General features: G+C 42.4%; 1 protein-coding gene across 1 annotated transcript; it reads right to left on the bottom strand.

Annotated features, from left to right (window-relative positions):
* Positions 1 to 916: 916 nt before the first annotated feature.
* On the bottom strand, positions 917 to 25557 carry LOC145400299 (sodium-coupled monocarboxylate transporter 1-like). Its single transcript, XM_080272856.1, has 13 exons — positions 25341 to 25557; positions 23115 to 23248; positions 22564 to 22752; positions 21666 to 21820; positions 19370 to 19510; positions 18321 to 18450; positions 16735 to 16823; positions 15890 to 16008; positions 14694 to 14848; positions 14270 to 14603; positions 5979 to 6122; positions 4293 to 4497; positions 917 to 1100 (listed from the first exon to the last, which is right to left on the bottom strand). Exons 1-13 carry the CDS (start codon positions 25555 to 25557, stop codon positions 917 to 919), a joined length of 2196 nt encoding a protein of 731 aa, XP_080128982.1.

Raw genomic sequence — 25557 nt, 5'->3', positions numbered from 1 at the left:
GAAAATGAATCGCTAATGCAGAGGAACTACGCAGCCGCCACCAACCCAACTGCATCGTCTGCTTCGGTATGTAAACACTAGAGGGCGTGTGTCGTCTGCTAATGTCTAGTATGCAAAGTAAATCGCGAATGAAGAGGTGTTAGGAAGCCTTCTTTGCTAACTAGAATACGGTCCTTATTTTTACTAAAACAGGTAATACATAGCCAGTCATAATGTAACATCTCAAAAAAAAAAAAAAAAAAAAAGTCCCATTGAAAGGGTTAGTCGAGGGTAGACTAAGCTACACACACACACACACACACACACACACACACACACACACACACATACACAAACGCACCTATTTTGGGCAGCTGCTGGTGAAGCAGTGGATAGGTCTTGGGGCCACTGGTGGGGCCATGGATAGGTCTGGGGGCCGCTGGTGGGGCCATGGATAGGTCTGGGGGCCACTGGTGGGGTTGTGGATAGGTCTTGGGGCCACTGGTGGGGCCATGGATAGGTCTGGGGACCGCTGGTGGGGCCATGGATAGGTCTGGGGGCCACTGGTGGGGCTGTGGATAGGTCTGGGGGCCGCTGGTGTTGCTGTGGATAGATCTGGGGGGAGCTGGTGGGGCCATGGATAGGTCTTGAGGCCGCTGGTGAGGCCATGGATAGGTCTGGGTGCCGCTGGTGGGGCCATGGATAGGTCTGGGGGCCACTGGTGGGGCCATGGATAGGTCTGGGGGCTACTAGTGGGGCTGTGGATAGTTTCGGGGGCCGCTGGTTGCGCCAGGGATAGGTCTGGCGGCCGCTGGTGGGGCCTGATGAGGCCACAGATACGGCTGGCAGCCGGTGGACGGGCCCGGGAAAGGTCTGCCGACCTCTCATGGGGCCGTGGATAGGTCTTTAATCTAGCCGGTTTTCGGTCAGTCAACCTCTAATTAGGCCGTTCATTGGTCTGTCGACTTGTATTGGGGCCGTACATAGGACTGTTGACCTTTATTTGCGCCATGGATATTTCTGTCGACTTTTCATGGGGCCCTGGAAAGGTCTGCCGACCTTTAATATGGATGTGGATAAGTCTGTCGGCCTCTAGTGAGGAACTGGGTAGGTGTGTCGACCTGTAATGGGGCCATGGAAGGGTCTGTCGACCTGTAATGGGGCCGTGGATAGATCTGTCTAGTTTTAGCGCCCGTGTGGTCAGTTTAATACAGGTGTGTTTGCTTTGTCGATGGTACAATTGTTTTGATAATTGTAATGGTCGATAAAGTAGTGTTGTGTATTAAGGTCTGTCTGCTCGTTGATTACTGTGTTTGATTTTGTGATTCCGGCTGTTTTTTCCTCTGGTACCTTACTGTTGCCAATGTTTTTTAATCACGAAAAGTAGTAAGAGGGAAGACAACCATACCAAATCGAGCAGCAATTTTGTATACACGTATAATATACTCGTATACATTATATACAGTATATACAACTGACATTACTTTAGATAAGAACTACTTTGTTTATCTTTATACTTGATATATTTATTTAGCATGTGGAATACACTCACATAAACCTTGTAATAAAACTGCACAGTATTTACACTAATAAGCTATGTCTGTTTTAGATAAACTATGCAAAACACAAGACTTATGTAATGATGAGATATATAGAGTTTCAAAAATTGTACTGGCCTCCTAAGTCAATTCAAAATGCCAACCAAAACTCGCTGTCATGACAACAGTGATATGACAAACACAGCCCACAGTGTAGATAAGCATACATGTAATACTAATAAGGGAACAAAATTATTTCTTCACTGCACGTACAAACAGCACCTGGCCTCCTGGGACTCACCTGCAATAGTCTCTTTCAGTGTAATACTATACTTACTCCAACCACCATAAAAAACAATGTAACTCTGAATACTGCACATAAAAAATCTGGGTTCGTTGCCACTAACACTACGCCCACCAAAGCACAATTAACGCCATCATAAAACCAACTCTCTATAAACTATCTATCTATCTTTACATCAAACTACAAGTAGGGATACTATTTTGCACATATATGATAATTATGAATACCATAATCTACCTACAGTGATGCCATTATATTACACTAGGACTGCAGGATATAGACAGTCATGTCAGACCTACAAACACCAAATCAGGCTTGTGCTAAATAAACCTGGGTACTTCAATATTCTTTTCTTTATTAATTTTGCACAATAGCCACGTCCCTTTTGTGTTCCCGACCAACACAATCCAACACTGTTCAACACTGGGACACTCCTCTGTTATGGGATTAGAGCCAGTGTTCAGTAAGCTTTTATAATACGTTATAATTTTAGAGACTTCTTTCTCGACATACAAGGAGGAATTACATTACTTTGAACCTCACCAAACATACACTTCATGTACTGATTTTAGCCCAACACCACAGATCTGGTTACAAAGGATACATAAACACTCTGAATCTTCAAACAATAACTACAATACACAATAACTACAACACAGTACACAATAGCTACAATACACAATAACTACAATACACAATACAATACATAATAACTGCAATACACAATAACTACAATATACAATAACTACAATACATAATAACTACAATACAATACATAATAACTACCATCCATCCATCCATCCATCATCCAATCCTACGTTGCTCCATGAGGAGCGTAGGAGCCCGGGGCTAGGCAGTTGGTCCTGACATTTAAGATGAGTGACCAGCCTCACTCATCCTTGAGTGGCATTACGTGAGCAATAAACCCCAACTACTCCTTGGATATAAACCTTCACCGGCTCAATCCGACTAGAGCACATTAATTACCCAGTAAACCAACAGGCGTCAAAAATTTGGTTATATGGTTACCACCCAGCGTAGTAAATGGTTTCCTGGTGTACAGGAAACCATTTGGCTTGTCACTCAGTGAAGAGTCACCCACAGGCAGAAGGAAGAGGAAAGAATGAAGGAATGAAAGACTGAAGAGGGAGTGTAAAGTCACCCGTAGGCAGAAGGACAAGGAAAGAATGAAGGAAGAAAGATAGAAGAAGGTGGAAGGAAAGAAGGATGGAGGAGAGGAAAGGGCAGACACCCAAGAGCATCACTACACTGAGTGAGTGGATAACTACAGTACACAAAAACTACAATAAACAATACATAACTACAATACACAATAACTGCAATACATAATACCTACAGTACACAATAACTACAATACACAAGACGCACCAGATAACAATAATACAAATGTAACTCTTGACTGGGAATGCGGTAGGTGGGTAAGAGAGGCTGTCAGTGGGTGGGTCTGGATGTAGGTCTGTGAGTGGGTGGGTCTGGATGTACAGCTGTCAGTGGGTGGGTCTGGATGTAGGGCTGTCAGTGGGTGGGTCTGGATGTAGGGCTGTCAGTGGGTGGGTCTGGATGTAGGGCTGTCAGTGGGTGGGTCTGGATGAAGGGCTGCCAGTGGGTGGGTCTGGATGTACGGCTGTCAGAGGGTGGGTCTGGATGTACGGCTGTCAGTGGGTGGGTCTGGATGTACGGCTGTCAGTGGATGGGTTTGGATGTAAGGCTGTCGGTGGGTGGGTCTGGATGTACGTCTGTCAGTGGGTGGGTCTGGATGTACGGCTGTTGGTGGGTAGATGGATGAGTGTGGGTGGGTAGGCAGAGGATTGGGTAGGTATTTGTGGATAAGGGATAGGTATCAGTACAGATGGGGAGGGTAGAAGTGGATGGAAAGGTACTTGAGTGGATAGGTATGTAGGCTAGATACAGGGTGGGGTGGGTGGGTAGATGGTTGGGTGGGTAGTTGACTGGGTAGGCAGATGGGTAGATGAAAGTAGTATGTCCTTCCATATGCTAGATTATATTCGTGTGCTCTGATATACAAGATGGGGGTGTATAGAAATATAACTTCTCTCTTCCACTCTGCATGGCGTTTGTGTGTAGCGGGGAGAGCTCAGTGATGGTTTGTGTGTTGCAGGGGCGGCTCAGTGTTTGTGTTGCGGGAGAGCTCAGTGATGGTTTGTGTGTTGCAGGGGAGCTCAGTGTTTGTGTGTTGCAGGAGAGCTCAGTGATTGTTTGTGTGTTGCAGGGGCGGCCCAGTTAGCGTTATGCACCTCTATCCTTCATTTCATCCATCACACTATCACAAACAGTCCTCCATCACAGCCTTAACAAAAGGTCTCTGGGAGCGACCAGTTGAGGTGCCTGGCTTCCTGCAGTCCACAGGGTTCACATCCATGTCAACAACAACAATAACAACAACAACAACAACATGAAGGAAATAACGTAAAAAGCAATCCAAAAAAAACCCTACGAATTTGTTCTTCCGTGTTCTAATTTCCATGCTCTGTTCTTTGACTTCCGTGCCCTGTTCTTCGACTTCCATGCCCTGTTCTTCAACTTCCGTGCCCTGTTTTTCGACTTCCGTGCCTTGTTTTTTAACTTCCGTGCCCTGTTCCTCAACTTCCGTGCCCTGTTCTTCATCTTCCGTGCATTGTTCTTCACGTTCTAGTCCTTGTCATTGAGGGGGTGTGTAGGGGGCTGTATGCATAGAGATGTCATAGGCACACCCTCCACCACACCCTTCCCCTCCTCCTCCTCTTCCTCCTCCCCTTCCTCCTCTCCTCCCTTCACCAGTTGCCACGTCCTCCGGTACCATCTCTCGCAGGTGGGGTTCAAAAGACCACGCCCGCAGACGTCCTTAGGGGGCATTGGGCCTGTGGTGGATGTGATGGCAGGGAAGGTTAATGTTGAAAATGGCAGGGAATATTGATGATGGCGATTAATGCTGAAAATGGTGGGAAATGTTGGTACTCTGAAAATGGCGGGAAATGTTGGTAATATTTGTTGATATTGGAAATGGCGGAAAATGTTGGTACTTCGAATATGGCGGGAAATGTTGGTACTTTGAAAATGGCGCGAAATGTTGGTATCTAAAATGGCAGGAAATGTTGGTACTTGGAAATAGCGGGAAATGTTGGCACTTGAAAATAGCGGGAAATGTTGGTACTTTGAAAATGGCGGGAAATGTTGGTATCTAAAATGGCAGGAAATGTTGGTACTTGGAAATAGCGGGAAATGTTGGCACTTGAAAATAGCGGGAAATGTTGGAACTTTGAAAATGGCGGAAAATGTTGGTACTTTGAATATGGCAGGAAATGTTGGTACTTTGAAAATGGTGGGAAATGTTGGTACCTTGAAAATGGCGGGAAATGTTGGTACTTTGAAAATGGCGGGAAACGTTGGTACTTTGAAAATGGCGGGAAATATTGGTACTTTGAAAATGTCGGGATATGTTGGTACTTTGAAAATGGCAGGAAATGTTGGTACTTTGAAAATGGCGGGAAATATTGGTATTTTGAAAATGGCGGGAAATTCGGGATCTGGAGCTGAGGGATCCACTGTGGCGGATCCTGACACCTACACTAGATGCCTTCACGTGGTGATATTGATTGAAGCAGGCGGATTCACTGCCTGGTTATACACACGTCCCCCAACTCCCTCCCTATCCCCCGAATGGACGATGGTGGACTGCAGGAAGAGGGGAACTTCAGCCTGGACTTTACCGGGTTCACATCCACTACTACTACTACTACTACTACCACCACCACTTCATTACTACTACTACTACTACTACTACTACTACTACTACTATTACTACTACTACTCTACTACCTCACCCAAGCCACTCTTTCTCTCCCTCAACCCACTTCTACTTCCACTTCATCTTCTCCCTTCCTTTACTCACTTCCATCTTTTCACTTACTTCCATATTCTCTTTCTTTTCCCATTTCTCTCTCTCTTCCGTCTTTGTCATTATTTCTTTCCTTCCTCTTCTTAAGTTACATTCCATCTGCCATTTTTCCTTTTTCCTTCCATCTTCCTATGCACCCCCCTTCTCTCTCTCTCTCTCTCTCTCTCTCTCTCTCTCTCTCTCTCTCTCTCTCTCTCTCTCTCTCTCTCTCTCTCTCTCTCTCTCTCTCTCTCTCTCTCACCAGTAACCAAGGAGACGATGGTTGCCACAGTGGTAGTTATGATGATGCCAATGGCGCCGAAGTAACAGTAGCTGAGATCATACACAGAGGGACCGTCGCCATCTTCCCTGTGGGTGAAAAACAGTGAGTTGCTGGGACGGTAGCCTGGTAAGAGAGGGAGGGTGACGTGGAGGCGATTTGTTTGTGACCACTCCTTATAGGGTTAACATGTTTGGGTATTGATAAAGAGATAGGTAGATACACAGATTGATAGATAGATGAACAAACTGGGTTTATATACTGCGTATATATATATATATACATATATATATATACATATATATATACACATATATATATATACACATATATATATATATATATATATATATATATATATATATATATATATATATATATATATATATATATATATATATATATATATATATATATATATATATATATATATATATATATATATATATATATATATATATATATATATATATATATATATATATATATATATATATAAATATATATATATATATATATATATATATATATATATATATATATATATATATATATATATATATATATATATATATATATATATATATATATATATATATATATATATATATATATATATATATATATATATATATATATATATATATATATATATATATATATATATATATATATATATATATATATATATATATATATATATATATATATATATATATATATATATATATATATATATATATATATATATATATATATATATATATATATATATATATATATATATATATATATATATATATATATATATATATATATATATATATATATATATATATATATATATATATATATATATATATATATATATATATATATATATATATATATATATATATATATATATATATATATATATATATATATATATATATATATATATATATATATATATATATATATATATATATATATATATATATATATATATATATATATATATATATATATATATATATATATATATATATATATATATATATGTATATGTATATATATATATGTATGTATATTTATATATGTATATATATATGTATATATATACATATATGTATGTATTTATGTATGTATATATATATATGTATCTATATATTGTTATGGAACAGAGAAAGATAATGTACACTTTAAGTGAGAATACTAAAAATCACTACTGTTCCGTAAAGTTCCAGGTTCAAAACAAAAGAGTTAGGTAAAATTACAAGTTAAAGTTTAAAGCTCAAACTAGCAACAAAACATTCAGGACTCATAAGGATAATGTAATGGCAAAAAACAGGTTAAATATATGGTTAACTGCAATAGCCTCTATTAACACGAAATTAGCATGAGTAAATTTATCTAAGTCAGCCCTGATAAAATGAAAATACCAGATAATACTCAGTGAATGCAAGATATATTACTACAGATACGAAATATTATGAACAATGGCTGACATGAAACTTTACATTAATCACAAAAACCTTACTAGGCCTAAGAATTAACACCTTATGCTACACAGTACAAGAAAAAATGCAATAACACTTATACTCAAATTACACAACTGCTAGATGGCTGGAGACTTCCTGAGCACTCACAATAATAACTGTACAGGGGAGGACAGAGATGTGAGCAAAATGAGGAGTAGATCTAAGTGGCAATAATGCAGATACTGAGCTCATTATATAGGGGCCAGCAGAGCTTGATACAACTTGTAAGAAGGACGCGCAAATGAAGCCAGAGGGGACAAAGAGTTGACACTCCTGCTCTGAACAACAGAAAGAACGACTTACTCTACTATAAGGGAGGAGGGGGGGAGTGAGGTAGAACACGCTCGTGATCAAACATGCAGCATACTGTACGTTAGAATTACACAAAGGATGATGAAATCATAGGCTATGTAACACCTCCCCATAAAGAAAAAGAAATTTACAAAGGAAATTTCTTATTACTCTAAAACAATCTGTCTAAAGTCTAGATAAGCAATCTGCAATAACATTTTCTTTCCCCTTGACATGTTGTATGTCTAATGAATACTCCTGAAGAAGTAGACTCCATCTTGTCAATCTCTGATTTTTATCTTTAAACTTACTAAGGAATTTCAGTGGGTTATGATTGGTATAAATGACTATGGGGTCAAAACCAGAACACAAATAAAATGAAAAATGCTGTAAACCCAAAATCAAGGCCAAAAGCTCTTTCTCAATAGTTGAGTAGTTCTTTTGAGGTGGAGTGAACTTCTTACTGTAATAAGATACAGGGTGTTCAATACCCTGATCATCCTCTTGCAGCAAAACAGCCCCAGCTCCTGTATCACTTGCATCAACAGCCATCTTAAAAGGCTTAGCAAAATTTGGAGTAGCAAGCACTGGCTGACTTAATAGGATAGCTTTAAGTTTGCTGAAAGAGGATTCACAGTTATCGGTCCAGACAAATTTAACTCCCTTTTTCAGTAGGTCTGTAAGTGGTGATACAAGAATTGAAAAGTTAAGAACAAATCTCCTGTAATAACCTACCATTCCCAAAAATCTTTGTAGCTCTTTCCTACTTTTAGGTCTGGGAAGATCACTTATAACCTGAACCTTAGCTCCTGGTGGTGCAACATGTCCATCACCAATTACGTACCCAAGGTACTGAACTTTAGCTTGACCAAACTCACACTTTGATAAATTAGCTACAAGATTAGCCTGAACCAAACGCTCAAGAAATTTACTAACATGGCATAGGTGATCTTTCCAGTTGTCACTGAAGATTAATACATCATCAATATAAACAACACACCCCGCCAAACCCTCTGTTACAACATTCATGAGCTTCTGAAATGTGGCTGGTGCATTCTTCATACCATATGGCATTACAGAACATGCAAAAGTCTTTCCTAGTGTTACAAAACATGAGATCTCCCTAGCATGTTCAGTCATGGGAACTTGCCAGTATCCCTTTAACAAATCAAACTTACTTATGTACCTAGCCTTTCCGATCTTGTCTATGCAATCTTCCACGCGAGGAAGAGGGTAAGTGTCTGTTTTGGTTATCTGATTAACACGTCTGTAGTCGATGCAAAGCCGCTGTGACCCACCTGGCTTAGGGACTAGAGTGACAGGAGAACTTCCACTCGCTCTGACAGGGCTCAATCATCCTGTGGTCCAACAGGTAGCCAAGCTCCTTCTGGATGAGAGGAACCTTCACTGGCTTCACACGGTAAGGAGGCAGTTTAATTGGCTTTGCGTCTCCAACATCGACATCATGCATCAACACAGTGGTTCTTCCTGGAGTGCCACGGAACACTTGCGGGTACTCCTGCAGTAATGCCGAAAACTCCTGCCTTTCCTCGGGAGGTAGATGAGAAAGCTTAGTCTGGAGATCATTCATGATATCAGGATTCTTCCTCAAACTATCACTCAGGCTCATACTGCATGGGAGAGCTTCACTTGCAGACTCGGGTGGAACAGCTACAGTGCAGACTGGATTATTTTCGTTCGGCCTGTGATATAACTTTAGCATGTTGATGTGACAAAGTTGCTTGTTCTTTCTACGATCTGGTGTGGCGATGACATAGTTGACATCACTGAGTTTCTTCTCCACGAAATAAGGACCACTAAACTTGGCTTGAAGAGGTTGCCCATGCACTGGTAGCAGAATCAAAACCTGATCTCCTGGCTGAAAGTGGCGTAACCTGCACTTCTTATCATACCAAGTCTTCATCTTCTCCTGAGCAGCTCCTAAATTCTCTCTCGCCAGCTGTAAAGCGGTGGACAGCCGTTCTTTGAACTTCATCACATACTCCAGCAGGTTGACGTCATCTTCCTCTGACAGCCAGCATTCCTTGAGTAACTTAAGTGGTCCTCTTACTTCATGGCCAAACAGTAGTTCATAAGATGAGAAGCCCAGTGATTCATTTGGAGATTCTCTTGCGGCAAACACAACGAATGGAAGACCTTTATCCCAGTCTTTCTGATGTTCCAAACAGTATTTCTTGAGCATCGATTTGAGTGTTTGATGATATCTCTCCAACACTCCTTGGGTCTGGGGATGGTAAGCTGAAGACGTGATCTGGGTGATGCCCAACTCTTTCAGAGACTGCTTGAAAACATTTGACATGAAATTACTTCCCCGGTCTGACTGTACCTCCTTGGGCAGACCAAACTTTGTGAAGAACCCTAGCATTTCCTTAACCACGTTCTTTGCTGAGATATTTCTAAGTGGAATGGCTTCAGGACAACGAGTAGCCATATCAATCAGGGTCAACACATAAGAAAATCCTGAAGAAGTCTTAGGAAGAGGGCCCACAACATCCACCAACACACGGGTGAAAGGCGCCTCAAAAGGAGGAATGGGAACTAGAGGTGCAACCTTTTCGGTCTGATTACACTTCCCCACAACTTGACAGGTGTGACAAGACTTACAATACCAGGAAACATCCCTGAAGATACCTGGCCAGTAGAAGTGTTTCAAAATGCGTGCCACAGTCTTCCTCACTCCAAGGTGTCCCGCCAAACTGGAATCATGAGCCACTCTAATGACATCCTGCCTACAAACACGAGGGATGACAACTTGATGTGCAACCTCCCATTCACAGTCGGTTGATGCTGTTGGGGGTCTTTACTTCCTCATAAGTACTCCTGACTTTATATAACAAGTAGAAGCACCAGCTGACTCTTCCTCACTGCAAGCAGAGTTAGCTAGACCTTTCAACTCAGGGTCAGCAACCTGCAACTCAACCAACTCTTGACTAAACAAATTATCAACACTACGCGGTACTGCCTCATTTGGTGAGTGGTCCAAATTAGCAAGAAAAGTGTCAGCTAGGATAACATCATCATAATCATTATCCTCTAAGTCACCAGTAACTTTAGACTTAGCCCTAGTGACAGCACATGCAGGGAACACATCAGGGACATCACAATCCTGGGCCGCAGCCACTGGCTCACTAGACAATGGAGGAGCTGGACACACTTGACTTCCACCAATATCATTTCCAAGTAAGAAAGTTACACCTGACATTGGGAGTGTCTCAACCAACCCAACCATAAAGGAACCATTAACAAAACCAGACTCTAAATTCACTGTGCACAGAGGGACAGAGAAGTAATTATTCCCTACACCTTGTAAGATTACAGTTTCATCAGAGGAATTAACATTAGAGCCTAGAACACTGGTCAGCATAAGGGATTGGCAAGCACCTGTATCACGATATATTTTAACTGATTTCCTGTCATTACTGTCCAGAGGACTGACAAAACCATCAGACAGGAAATTAGCACATGAACTCTTGAGAGTGTCACCCACGTTACTGCTCAAAAGAGGAGCTCCATCATGAGAATTTAAGTTACCCCTCAAAGCAGGTTCAGTTAACTCAGTTAAAGAATTCTGGGAACTCTCAAGGGTGGGCACTAGACCAATTGACTGAATATTTAAAGACTCCTTTTTGTTCACATCACGCTGTCTCCTGAAACATTTCTCTGTAGTATGACCAAGCTTACTACAATAAGTACATTTACTTTTCTGAAATCTAGAGGTGAAACTGGTATTTACTTCCTGAGAAACATCATCTTTATTGACTTTCCTGTTACCTGTACTCTGAGTAGAGGCAACGTACTTACTCTCAGCTTTCCTTTTTTCTTTAGAATATCTCTTGTGAGTGAGAACATATTCATCAGCTAAAACTGCAGCATCAGACAAATTATCTATTCTTTTCTCATCAAGATATAGGCTTACATCTTTATGAATACACCTTTTGAAGTCCTCCAGCAAAATCATCTGCTTAAATTTGTCAAAATCAGAATCCACATTCTTAGAATTTAACCACTGCTCTAACAGATCTTCTTTGATTTTTGCATACTCAACATGGGATTGCTTATCTTGCTTATAAGTTGTCCTAAATTTTACTCTATAGGCTTCAGGAACAAGCTCATAGGCCTTAAAAATCAAGCTCTTAACTACATCATAATTATCAGATTGATCCTGAGGCAAAGATGCATAAGTTACTTGAGCTTTACCGGTGAGAACAGTTTGAAGGAGTACTGGCCAATACTTTTTGGGCCAATTAAAACCTGTAGCTACCCTCTCAAACAACTGAAAATACTTTGTTAAATCAGATTCATTAAAAGGAGGGACAAGTTTAACATTTTTAGCCACATCAAAATCATCAGAGCTAGATGATCCAGTTCCACCTTGTTTCATGCGATACTCATGGTCTGCCTGAATCCTAGCAAGTTCAACTTGTGCCTGAAACTCAGCCTCCTGAATACGAGCCTGAGACTCCGCCTCCTTAGCCTGAGACTCAGCCTCCTTAGCACGAGCCTGAAACTCAGCTTCCTTAACACGAGCCTCCTGCAGAGCTAGCTGTAACTTAGCTATTTCAATCTGCGTTTGCTCATTAAACAAGTTTTTATTAATCATGCCAACAATTTGATCTTTAGAATGATGAGAGTGAACTGCAATTCCCAATTGTTGAGCAACAAGCTTAAATTCATTCTTTGTTCTATTTTCTACATCACACACTGTTTGCACATTTGACAAAAAATCTTTGGCTTCATCAAGAGTAGTAATAGTAGACATCATGAATAAATCACAGTCACAAAATATCAAGCAATATCCTTATGACAATATCCTGAATATTCTGAAAAGAGGTCGCCAAATTTATGTTACGGAACAGAGAAAGATAATGTACACTTTAAGTGAGAATACTAAAAATCACTACTGTCCCGTAAAGTTCCAGGTTCAAAACAAAAGAGTTAGGTAAAATTACAAGTTAAAGTTTAATGCTCAAACTAACAACAAAACATTCAGGACTCATAAGGATAATGTAATGGCAAAAAACAGGTTAAATATATGGTTAACTGCAATAGCCTCTATTAACACGAAATTAGCATGAGTAAATTTATCTAAGTCAGCCCTGATAAAATGAAAATACCAGATAATACTCAGTGAATGCAAGATATATTATTACAGATACGAAATATTATGAACAATGGCTGACATGAAACTTTACATTAATCACAAAAACCTTACTAGGCCTAAGAATTAACACCTTATGCTACACAGTACAAGAAAAAATGCAATAACACTTATACTCAAATGACACAACTGCTAGATGGCTGGAGACTTCCTGAGCACTCACAATAAAAACTGTACAGGGGAGGACAGAGATGTGAGCAAAATGAGGAGTAGATCTAAGTGGCAATAATTCAGACACTGAGCTCATTATATAAGAGCCAGCAGAGCTTGATACAACTTGTAAGAAGGACGCGCAAATGAAGCCAGAGGGGACAAAGAGTTGACACTCCTGCTCTGAACAACAGAAAGAACGACTTACTCTACTATAAGGGAGGAGGGGGGAAGTGAGGTAGAACACGCTCGTGATCAAACATGCAGCATACTGTACGTTAGAATACACAAAGGATGATGAAATCATAGGCTATATATATATATATATATATATTATATATATATATATATATATATATGTACATTTGTTGGTAGATGGTGAGGAACATCATCCACTCACTTGATGTAGTGGTGCCTAATTCTTCCTTCACCTTTATCATTCTTTTTCTGTGTCCGTCCTCCTCTCCTCCTATTTCTCTCATCTTTCCGGTCACGTTTTATTACTCTTCTTTCCTTTTCAGGTCGCTTTACATTGACAAGCATAATGGTTTCCTATAAGCCAGGAAACCATTTACAACGCAGGTGGTAACCATATAACAAACTCATATGTGTTGCCTACGTGTCAACAAGTGGGTTGGTGGAGGGTTAGTGCCCCTCCCCGTAAAACAACTAACTCAAAGGCCACCCCCTTACCCGATTATGGCTTCTGGCTATAGATAATAATAATAATAATAATAATAAAGATATTTAAGATGTTTCAAGTTTAAAACAATGTAAAATTCGACTTGAACTTTGAACTCTATGACCAGTATTTCCCTGTGTTAAGGAAGCTCCCTAACACCTTTTCCTGAGCGATTTTTTTCGCTTATTACATTTTACTGTCCCACTGTTATATAAATCCCTCAAACATCGCCATATTCTGCATAAATAACTACGACAAGAACCAGCCACATCCAAAAATAAATCGCAAGGGAAAAGGTGTCAGGGAGACTTTTTCCTTATGTAACTGACCAAAGCTTTTTCTGCTTACTGTGGAGGGGCAGCAGAGGTGAACAGATCAAGCAGAGGTGCAGCAGTAGTAGTAAAAATGCCTGCTGAGAGAAGGGAAGGAGTGGTGGTGCTGTTGGCACGGTTGAGGAAGCCTTTAGTGGTGTTAAAGATGGTGTTAGTGGTGTTAAGGAGGCTTGTGGTGGTATTGGAGACGTTGGCAGTGGTGTTAATACTGTTAGAGATGGTGTTAGTGGTGTCAAAGATGGTATTAGTGGTGTTACAGATGCTGGAGGTGGTGTTAAAGATGGTGATAATGGTATTCAGGAAAGATGTGGTGTTGAAGGCGGTGGTGAAGTTGGTGCAGCCTTGGACAGAGAGGGGCAGGAGGGGGGGAGCGCCGCCCCCCCTCAGGAACTTGCCCACCACCATCCACACGGAGTAGAAGACAGAGACCAGGAACCCCACCATGGCACTCTGAGGGGAAAATTAATGATAGTAAAATAATAATAAAAATAATAATAATATAACTGCTCCTACCACCACCAGTACTACAAGTACCATTACCTTAGCATTAACCCATGGTAGGAAGATGCCAGCCATAAAGACTCCAGTGTAAGGACCTGCTATGGTGTTGACCAGGGTGTTCGTGACGTGTAGCACATTGCCCAAACTGCCCACCACAAGGCCCAACACAGTACCCAGGCCGCCCACGATGGCAGCTGTGAGAGTTACATAGAGTGACATAGATACACAGAACACACAGACCTTACGGTCCCTACTAATACAGTGCTATAATTATAGGAGCAGGAGAAAAGGATAGCACAGCAGAAGGCTCTCCCCCCACCCTCCAGACCCTCCGGCATTTGCCATACAGGAAACAAGAGAGGAAGTAATACCTTGCAGGAATGAAAAACCTGAAGGAATTTTATAGGATCGGCAGAAAGTAGAATAATATGCAAAAGGACAATTTGAGCAAACAGCCACATACATACTCTAGGCAAGCAATTTTTTTTACTGATTTTTTAAATATAAAACAGATGAACAGAATGTTTATCTATTATATTTACCCTTAATACTGTCAGTGTTGATTACTACTATAAGTGTATTGTGTCTAACAGATAGACGAATGCAGACGCGAATATGCAGTAATTGCTCCATCCTAACTATACGATACCAATTGCGTCGAGACAGCTCCACTATCCTGTCCTATTAGTGCCTTCACGTGAAGGCCCCCCTCTCTCCACCATCCCAAATGATTGTTCTAAATAGGGAAGAACTTTGAAACTGGACTGGATACCTATTTCCTTCTAAAACGTAATAAAAATGCTGCTCACAGGAAGGATATGACAATAAAATGTAACTGGATTGAAGGGGGAGTGTATGTGAGTAAGGTGGAGGGGAAGACCGAGGATGAGGTAGAGGAATGGAGTGCAGAGATATACAGGAGGGCAGCCAAATGACGGGGGACGCGACGACGTGGAGGCGGTTTGTTCGTGGCACTCTTTCTGGGATTAAGGCGCCTAAATATATACAGATAGATAGATAGATTGATAGACAGACATACAGATAGACAGATAAAGAGATAAAAAGAAAATTAAAGGGGTTAAGCCAATGAGAAGAGGGTGAAAGAATATAAAAAAAAAAATAGAGGACATTCATAATCTTGGTAGCTCCCAGATAGATAGACAGATAAATAGACAGATAGATAGACAGACAGACAGATAGATAGAAAGATAGTCAGATATATAAAAAATACTTACACAGGACTTTCACAACTCTAATGGATGCCTTATCACTGAGGCGGCGGAAAAAAGGCAGGTTCTTGAGAAAGTCCTCCCATATCAGGCACGCGGCTGAGTTGGCCTGGGATGAGAGCGAACTGGGGCAGGGAGAAAGAGGGGAAACAAGAATAATGAGTGTGGTGGTGAAACTGGTGATGGGGAAGAGAGGGAAAAATTGTTAGTACCTTACAAGAGCTGTAACCCATTTCCTATCCTTCTGTGCAATTCTCCTATTTACCATCTATACAGGTGTCATGAATGTCACCTAAGACCTAATTAAAACGTAAATTCAATCCCTTCGCCTCCTCACCTCACCACCCCACCATGCACCTCCTCAACTCAGCACCCCACCATACACCTCCTCACCTCAGCACCCCACCATACACCTCCTCACCTAAGCACCCCACCATACACCTCACCTCAGCACCCCACCATACACCTCACCTCAGCACCCCACCATACACCTCCTCACCTCAGCACCCCACCATACACCTCCTCACCTCAGCACCCCACTATACACCTCACCTCAGCACCCCACCATACACCTCACCTCAGCACCCTATCATACACCTCCTCACCTCAGCACCCCACCATATACCTCACCTCAGCACCCCACCATACACCTCCTCACCTCAGCACCCCACCATACACCTCCTCACCTCAGCACCCCACCATACACCTTCTCACCTCAGCATCCCACCATACACATCCTCACCTCAGCACCCCACCGTACACCTCACCTCAGCACCCCACCATACACCTCCTCACCTCAGCACCCCACCATACACCTCCTCACCTCAGCACCCCACCATACACCTCCTCACCTCAGCACCCCACCATACACCGTAGCCACAAACAGCCCCGCCACGCCTGGGAGGTGACTCAGCTTGTCGTTCACTAGGAAGGGCAGGATCTGGGGAGGAGGAGAGGTGTTCAGGGGGGGATTACAGTGTTCTTAAGGGGATTAAAGTGTTCATAAAGGGGATTAAAGTGTTCATGAAGGGGATTAAAGTGTTCATGAAGATTTATGTTCATGATTATCCCTCCTTAGGTAACCCGGGGACCCTCAGACACCAGGCTACTTTTCTTAGTGTTTTTCATATATTACTATAAGGTCTTGGCATCTGCTTGTCCCTCTACCTTCCTGACTGGTAGAGTAGTTTAGGGAGGTGATGGGGTCAGTTCGGGATCTGGCTCTGTTGTCGTGCTAAAGGGCCTTTGGGGTCCAGTGGTAACCTGTAGATTCTTTTGGGCTATTTATATCTTCCATACCTGAAGTTATTTATTATGATTTCTCTCTCTCTCTCTCTCTCTCTCTCTCTCTCTCTCTCTCTCTCTCTCTCTCTCTCTCTCTCTCTCTCTCTCTCTCTCTCTAACAGATATCCTACATATTCCATTGGCCAACAGCAGGCAATGATAGAAAGCTGGTGTAACATTTCAGTTTTGGTATGGCAGCCACTAATTTCAGTTGGTATAAAAGTTTTCAATGTTTCTCTTTTTAATTTTCCGTAAAATATTTCTTCACTTATATTTCATACATTTTGCACCAGCCTGCAGAAAAGGCGCTACGGAACTTGACGTGGCTGTTTCAGTAAAGTTATTGTCAGCATTTTTGGTGAATTTTGTAAAGACTGTGGTCTGAAGGTCTCCAAGTTATCTGGGGTAAGGTACAATTTTAAGGTTATCTGAAGAGGACTAAAGTGTTCATGAAGATTAGTTCATGAAGGGGATCGGTGTTCATGAAGAAGACTAAAGTGTTCATGAAGAGGATTACGGAAGTGTTCATGAAGGAGATAAACTAGTCTCTGTAGCTGTAGCAGAGATGATGATGGTGATGATGATGATGATTTTTTGTCGTAGACTATTTTTTCATGTATAATATTCATTCTAGTTTGGTAGCGGTTTGAGTCAAGGCTGTTCTTGTTCCTTATCCCCAGTGTATGGCCGACCAGACCCATTGACCACAGGCAAGGAAGTGGTTGGGTGGGGCCATCCTACAAGTTCAGTACAGTACATACACCGTGTAGGGATCCGGCGCCCCCTTGTGGTACACGGCGCCTCACCAGGGTTGTACTGGGGCCCTTCCCACGGCGAGGTGCAGGGAAAAATGGGGAGATTTGACTTCTGTGTGGACGCCGCAAGTTCTGTACCCAGGATGCAGAGCGCCATCATGTGCTGAAGGAAGGGAGGGAGGGAGGGAGGAAGGGAGAGAGAAGGAAGGAAGGGAGAGAGAGGGAGCAGAGATGAATTACTAAGTCGATTAACTGATACACAAATAATGTATGACGGTGAAAAAGTTTGATGATGCATTGCCCCACACAGCTAAAAAACTGGGAGGGTTTAGGAATATGAACGTGACCGAAGAGCTTGGTGCCTGTGGGAGAAAAGGTGAGATTCACGGACACCCTACCTGATCTGGCTTCTTGATCAGTCCCGCCTTGAGAGGGTCGCAGTGCCTGTAGGTGGCGTAGGCGACGAGACCGGAGAAGAAAAACAGAATCCGCAGCACCCACGCGCCGACGCAGTAGAAGATGCACAGGCTGGGGGGCGGGAGAGAAAGGGCATTAACTGATAGATAAAGAGGTAGATAAAGATAAACTGATAAAGGTAGATAGAATACTCATGAAAATCACGCGGGCAAGCTGAATATGCAGAGTCTGGAGTGTGTGTGTGTGTGTGTGTGTGTGTGTGTGTGTGTGTGTGTGTGTGTGTGTGTGTGTGTGTGTGTGCGTGCGTGCTTGAGAGAGAGAGAGAGAGAGAGAGAGAGAGAGAGAGAGAGAGAGAGAGGACCCACAGACACCACGCATGCACGCAGAATATGCAGTGTCGAGGGTGGGAGGGAGAGAAAGAGGATGTAAACAAAAGGAATGGAGAGAAGGAAGGAAGGAAGTAATTAAGGAAGAAAAGCTGGAAGGATGGAGGAAAGGAAGGAAGGAAGGAAGGAAGGAAGGAAGGAAGGAAGGAAGGAAGGAAGGAAGCTCAAAGAATATGCATAGATTGATGGAGTGAGGGAGGGGGTTATCAATAAAGGGAGGGGAATGAAGGAAGCAAGGAAGGCAGGAAGGAAGCGCAAAGAATATGCATAGTTTGATGGGGTGAAGGAAGGAGACATTAATAAAGGAAAAAGAAAGTGAATGAATGAATGAATGAATGAAAGAAGGAACGAAGGAAGGAAGGGAGAGGAAGCGTAAATGAATGTCGATTGATAAATATCCAAATAAATAAAGAAACACAAACCAACACTTACCCTTTGCTGTGAGTCCAGTGCTGATCTTACCCCTGTGCTGTGCTGACTTACCCTCTACTGTGCTGACTTACCCTGTGCTGTACTGACTCATCCCCGTGCTGTACTGATTTATCCCTGTGCTCTGCTGACTTATCGTGTGCTGTGCTGACTTCCCATGCTCCGCTGACTCATCCTGTGCTCTGCTGACTTATCCCTGTGCTCTGCTGACTCACCCCTGTGCTGTGGGTAGGGTGCTGACGGATATGAAGCGCTGGTGAGGGGCTTGGCTGACACCGACCCAGTACAGTACACTAAACACGCCCGAGACGAAGGTGGAGAAGAGGGTGTGGCGCACGTAGGGGCTGGGGTCCATGCTGGGGGGAGGCAAGAGGGATTACACTATACCTCATACCAATATTTATCTGGCCAGGCATTTATGGCAACACTGTTCCTGCCGAGATTCTGATTGGCTGGAGGTGTTTGTTAAATTTCGTTGTTGCTTAACCAGTCACGTCCCGAGCTATTTCGCACCTCCGACACCCCCCAATCCCGAGCTATTTTGGATTTTTTTTTTTTTTTTGGCTAAAACCTCCGCTTTTGGTGAGAAACATCGAAAATTCATAGAGAAATCGCTCACCTCCGGTTTAAAATACTCGATACAGGTAGCAGTACCTCCTTACCTTACTGGGTTTTCTATCAGGCTGGCTCCAAAGAAAACGAGTTCTATGGGAGGGTAATTATTCCACACCACTCATAAACGGTATTTATTTATTTATTTGGTACGAATTTATATGTAGTACGAGAGTATACTGGTTTTCAAACAGTAATATAGGCATTATAAGTATTGTTTCACTGACTAACTCATCAACATACCTGATCTTCTTTGGTAACATTACCTGATCATCATTTCTGACTGTTTCTTCCTCTAATCCTATGTAAACTTTGTCCTCCACATTGTCATCGATTGGGGAATCACTCTGGCCCTGAATGTCTTCATTGGCCAGGTCACTGGTAACAGGTGAATTGCCAAGACAATGGCGTGTGGGGGAAGGGGGGGAGGTTATGCCGTGTAAGGCATTGGCCCTGCCTGGCATCTTGTAGAGGAATAGAGGAAGGTGTCCCGTGTACACTTACCAAAAATCACGCACGAAAATTGAAAATTGCGCAAATTATGAACCTTGCAACTGCACGATGTACCAGTACGTCGATGGGACTAGCTGTGACAAAATGTTGCAACGTACCCATACATCGATGGGATGCCTTGGGTTAAACTGATACTCCCTTTATTATCAGATGTGACATTGAGTTTGTCGACAGTACAATCGTCAAAAGCAATAAGAAATCCGTTATATACTTAACAACAATGAAATTTTTGTAGGATGATAGAAATATGAGTCAACAAAGTATTACAACAGTCCAAGTCGAGGTCAGCATTCGAACAATTCCATTATATCTTCTACACTCCGTAATGCAACAGAAAATTAAGGAAATCTGATCAATCTAAGCATTGGTATAACACACATTTAAATTTTAAGATCAGTCAGCACCCTTAAATCGTGCCACAACTCTGAATAATTAAAAATTCAAATGAAAAGACCCGAGTTCTGCAGGGAGGGAGGTTTGAAAAAGTTGCGAAAATCAGAGTAGGCTAAAGGAAAACTTTCATTATGTCTCCTCTACTGTCACAGTACGGACTGATCTTATAATTTAAATATGTGTTACACCAACGCTTCAATTAAGCAGGTTTCCTTAATATTCTGTTATATTATGGAGAGTCAGAGATTTAAAGGAATTGTTCGAATCCTGACCTTGACTTGGACTGTTATAATACTCTGTTGACTCATATTTCTATCTTCCTATGAAAATTTCATTGTTGTTAAATATATAATGGATTTCTTATTGCTTTTGATGATTGTACTGTCGACAAACTCAGTGTCACATCTGATAATAGAGTATCGGTTTAAGCAACAACGAAATCGAACAAACACCTCCAGCCAATCAGAATCTCGGCAGGAACAGTGTTCCCATACATGCCTACCCAGATTAATTGGTATGAGGTATAGTTAGAAAATCATCTGGAAGTTAGAATTAGTTAGGGTACATTTTACATAATGTCGCAGTAATGAAATATGTTGCCTGGACATGCAGGAAAAAAACAAAGATACTCCTAAAACTTCACCTGGATGTGTTTTGATGCATCCCAAGAATTCAAAATCTCACACGTACCTAGGCCATCTGATAAACATTGTATGGCACCGTTTTGAAATTAATCTATGCATGTAACGAGTATATAGTATTTTATTTTGGGAATCTTTATCATCATGCAGTTGTTCTAACGATAATAGAAATAATTCACAATACGTTGTTAATGAATGCTCTCGGACAACCAATCAGCTGCCAGCTTTGAAATGCTTAAGGCTCGTCTCTTCTCAGGTGAAAACAGAGACGCTAGCTTCAAACATGCTAACCTAACGCTAACTTCACGCCCCTAACTTCAAAGATCCTAACCCTAATTTCACGCCCACTCACTTGAAGAATTCCAGGCGACTTCCTTCCCCAGCCGCCTCCCAGACCTCTGCCACCCCCACCGTCTCCTTACAAACCAGCAGAACCACAATCAAGACACCCAGGAACATCAGCACTGTCTGGGGCACGTCGTTGTACACCACTGCCCTCACCCCACCCTGGGAAAAATATTGTATCGGCATGAAAAAGTGCGAAAAACTGTCTACCGATGATTGATGATGATATTATGATGACAGTAGTAGTAGTAGTAGTAGGAGTAGGAGTAGGAGGAGGAGGAACAAGGAAGTTCAAGCAGTAGGAAGGACTCAATTGTAACTAGAAAGCGCTCACGAGCGCATACCTCTTCCAGTGCCAGTGCCATTAAAAAGGATTTGGATCCGGATTCTCCCCCAAAATTTCATCAGTTCTTCATTGGTCCATGGCCCACCCTTCCACAATATGTCAACAAAATCCGTTCATAACTTTTTGAGTAACCCTGCTAACAGACAGGCAGACAAACCAACCAAAAGGGTACAACACAACCTCCTTGGCGGAAATAACTACAGCGTGGTCCATTAACAGTCCTCAACTAAAAACCCGTCTGATGGTACGTGTTGTGGGGATGGCTCAGTCTGTTGGTGTGGGCGCAGGGGTCGTAGTGTGAATACGAAGTGAATAAATGATGTACGGTAGACACAAACTACCCTTCTCCACCATCCTTCTTTTGGGGGAAAGGGGAGGGGATAAGGGGACGTTTGTGTGTGTGTGTGTGTGTGTGTGTGTGTGTGTGTGTGTGTGTGTGTGTGTGTGTGTGCCCTACAACAAGGAACCTCAAACATTACAGCTTTAACTTGGCCTAGCAGTAATTGTTGTAGCGTGCAAAATAAATCGCTACAGACGAGTTGCTACGATGCCAACTTACGATGGTGATATAGAACGTGCAGATGGTACCCATGATGAGGATAGAGGCGGATGTGGAGAGGCTGGTGATGGTGGCGAGGGCGAGGCTCGGGGCGTACAGACAGAAGCTCATATATACGCAGGTGCTGATGAGAAGGGCACCTGTAATTACCTGGCAGAGGGCCCGAGAGCGGTATCGTAACTCCAGGTACTGTTGAAGGCAGGATACGGTGTCTGTTTAGTAGAGTGTGTGTTTGGTACAGTGTGTGTTTGGTACGGTGTGTGTTTGGTACAGTGTGTGTTTGGTACGGTGTGTGTTTGGTACGGTGTGTGTTTGGTACGGTGTGTGTTTGGTACGGTGTGTGTTTGGTACGGTGTGTGTTTGGTACAGTGTGTGTTTGGTACAGTGTGTGTTTAATTTACTCTGAAGGGCGGAATCTCAGCTCTAACCTTGATCTCAGCCTCTGTCAATTCATCCATCATTAACTAAACAGGACACACACACACACACACACACACACACACACACACACACACATTAACCCTCCCCCATACATCAAACCATCACCTTACCTCCAAAAGCGAGGTAATCTTGAGCTTGTAAAAGATGGGAATGGTAAACTTGCACACAATGATCGTTCCCAGGATATGGCCCACGAGTATAGTGCTGATCTGGGTGCCGAAGTAGTAGGTTTCTGTGGCGTTCCCTGTAAGAAGGAAGAGGAAAAGGAAGAGGAAGAAGAGAGTGTTAATGTGTTTTCATCTAAGGCTACTGGGCTACTTTTATAACTCGCTTACTAGGTCATTTTGGGCGGGAAAAAATCACTCTTGGTTATAACACAGGATGTGCATTCTAAAATACATAAAAAACACTACAGTCAAGGGAATGCAACATGGTCTCCACATAGCTATCTATCTATCTATAGCCCGACGCCCTAATCCCGCAAAGGATGGCCACAGACAACATGCCTCCAAGTCGCTCTGTCACCCACCATTTGACTGCCCTCCCCCCAACTCACTCCCTCCTCCCTCATACACCTCAACTCCTTGGCTACAGTGCACTAATATACTTCCGTACAAATTGTCATGATGATTAACCCGCGGCTTCCCGTCGACGTGAATTAAAGTCCACACGTTTTGTCACTGCCAATCTTGTTGATGTACATAAACGCGAATCAATTGCAAGGTCCCTAATTTGCACAATTTTTGCAAGTGATTTTTGGTACGTATACACGGGACACCTTCCTCTACAAGATGCCAGGCAGGGACAATGCATTACCCAGCATGACCTCCCCGCCCCTGCACGCCATTGTCTCAGCAATTCACCTGTTACCAGTGACCTGGCCAGTAAAGCCATGTCATGCCACGGTATCAAATTCAGGGCCAGAGTGATTCCCCAATCTATGACAATGTGGAGGACAAACTTTACATAGCATTAGAGGAAGAAACAGTCAGAAATGATGATCAGGTAATGTCGCCAAAAAAGGCCAGGTATGTTGATGTGTTTCATGAGTGAAACAATGCTTATATTGCCTATATTACTGTGTGAAACCCAATATTCTCTCTTACTACATATAAATTCGTACCAAGTAAATAAATAAATACCGTTTATGGGTGGTGTGGATTGGTTACACTCCCATAGAACTCGTTTTCTTTGGAGCCTGCCTGACAGAAAACACAGTAAGGTGAGGAGGTACTGCTACCTGTATCGAGTATTTTAAACCTCAGGTGAGCGATTTCTCTATGATTTTTCGATGTTTCTCACCAAAAGCGGAGGTTTGAGCCAAAAAAAAAAATTTCCAAAAATGGTCGAGATTGGGGGGAGTCAGTGGTGGAAAAGTGGTCGGGATGGGGCGGGTTAATAAATATGAAGGTACACTGGATACATAGGAACTTAAAATGTGTGTTTGCATGGTTTGGCATTAGGGACGAAGATACCCAAGCAGAGAGACAGAGTGAGACAGGAACAGAATGCCCATTCTGTCCTCCCACCATGAGATATACAGATTAACCCGCCCCGTCCCGTCGACGTATGGGTACGTTGCAACGATATGCATTTGCCAGTCCCGGTACCGGTACGTCGTGCAATTGCAAGGTCCCTAATTTGCACAATTTTCAATTTTCGCGTGTGATTTTTTGTGTGTATACACGGGACACCTTCCTCTATTCCTCTACAAGATGCCAAGCAGGGACAATGCCTTACACCGCATAACCTCCCCCCTCCCCCCCTCACCCCATTGTCTCGGCAATTCACCTGTTACCAGTGACCTGGCCGATAAAGACATTCAGGGCCAGAGCAATTCCCCAATTGATGACAATGTGGAGGACAAGGTTTACATAGCATTAGAGGAAGAAACAGTCAGAAATGATGATCAGGTAATGTGGGAAAAAAAGGTCATGAATGGTGATTAGTAAGTGAATGAAACAATGCTTATAATGCCTATATTACTGCTTGAAAACCAATATATTGTCATACTACATATAAATTCGTACCAAGTAAATAAATAAATTCCGTTTATGAGTGGATAAAATAGTTACCCTCCCATAGAACTCGTTTTCTTTGGATCCAGCATGTTAGAAAACCCAGTCAGGTAAGGAGGAACTCCTACCTGGATTGAGTATTTTAAACCTCAGGTGAGCGATTTCTCTATGAATTTTCGATGTTTCTCACCAAAAGCGGAGGTTTTAGTAAAAAAAAAAATTTGGAAAATACCTCGGGACTGGGGGATGTCGGAGGTGCGGAAAACCTCGGGACGTGACGGGTTAAGTAGACAGGTACATACATAGACAGCTACTCACCTAAGACAGAGATAGCCGACATGACACCGCCAAGCAGAGAGAGGGCGACAGGAACAGGATGCATGTTGTTCCCGCCAACCATAAACTGTCTGGTTGAACTGCCTCCCCCTCTCACACTGCTATACACACCGATGCCCACAGACACTGCCAACATCACGCTAAACACTGCCACGTCAGCTGCAGTGAACACCCCCACTGTACCTGAAGTCTCGTCCAT

Source organism: Coenobita brevimanus, chromosome 51 (genome assembly GCF_032717465.1).
Source record: "Coenobita brevimanus isolate Jiangsu-jjx chromosome 51, ASM3271746v2, whole genome shotgun sequence".
In the NCBI taxonomy this organism is placed as follows: Eukaryota; Metazoa; Arthropoda; class Malacostraca; order Decapoda; family Coenobitidae; genus Coenobita; species Coenobita brevimanus.
The sequence above is the reverse complement of the archived record's forward strand: the minus strand, read 5'-3'. Positions and strand labels throughout refer to the sequence as shown.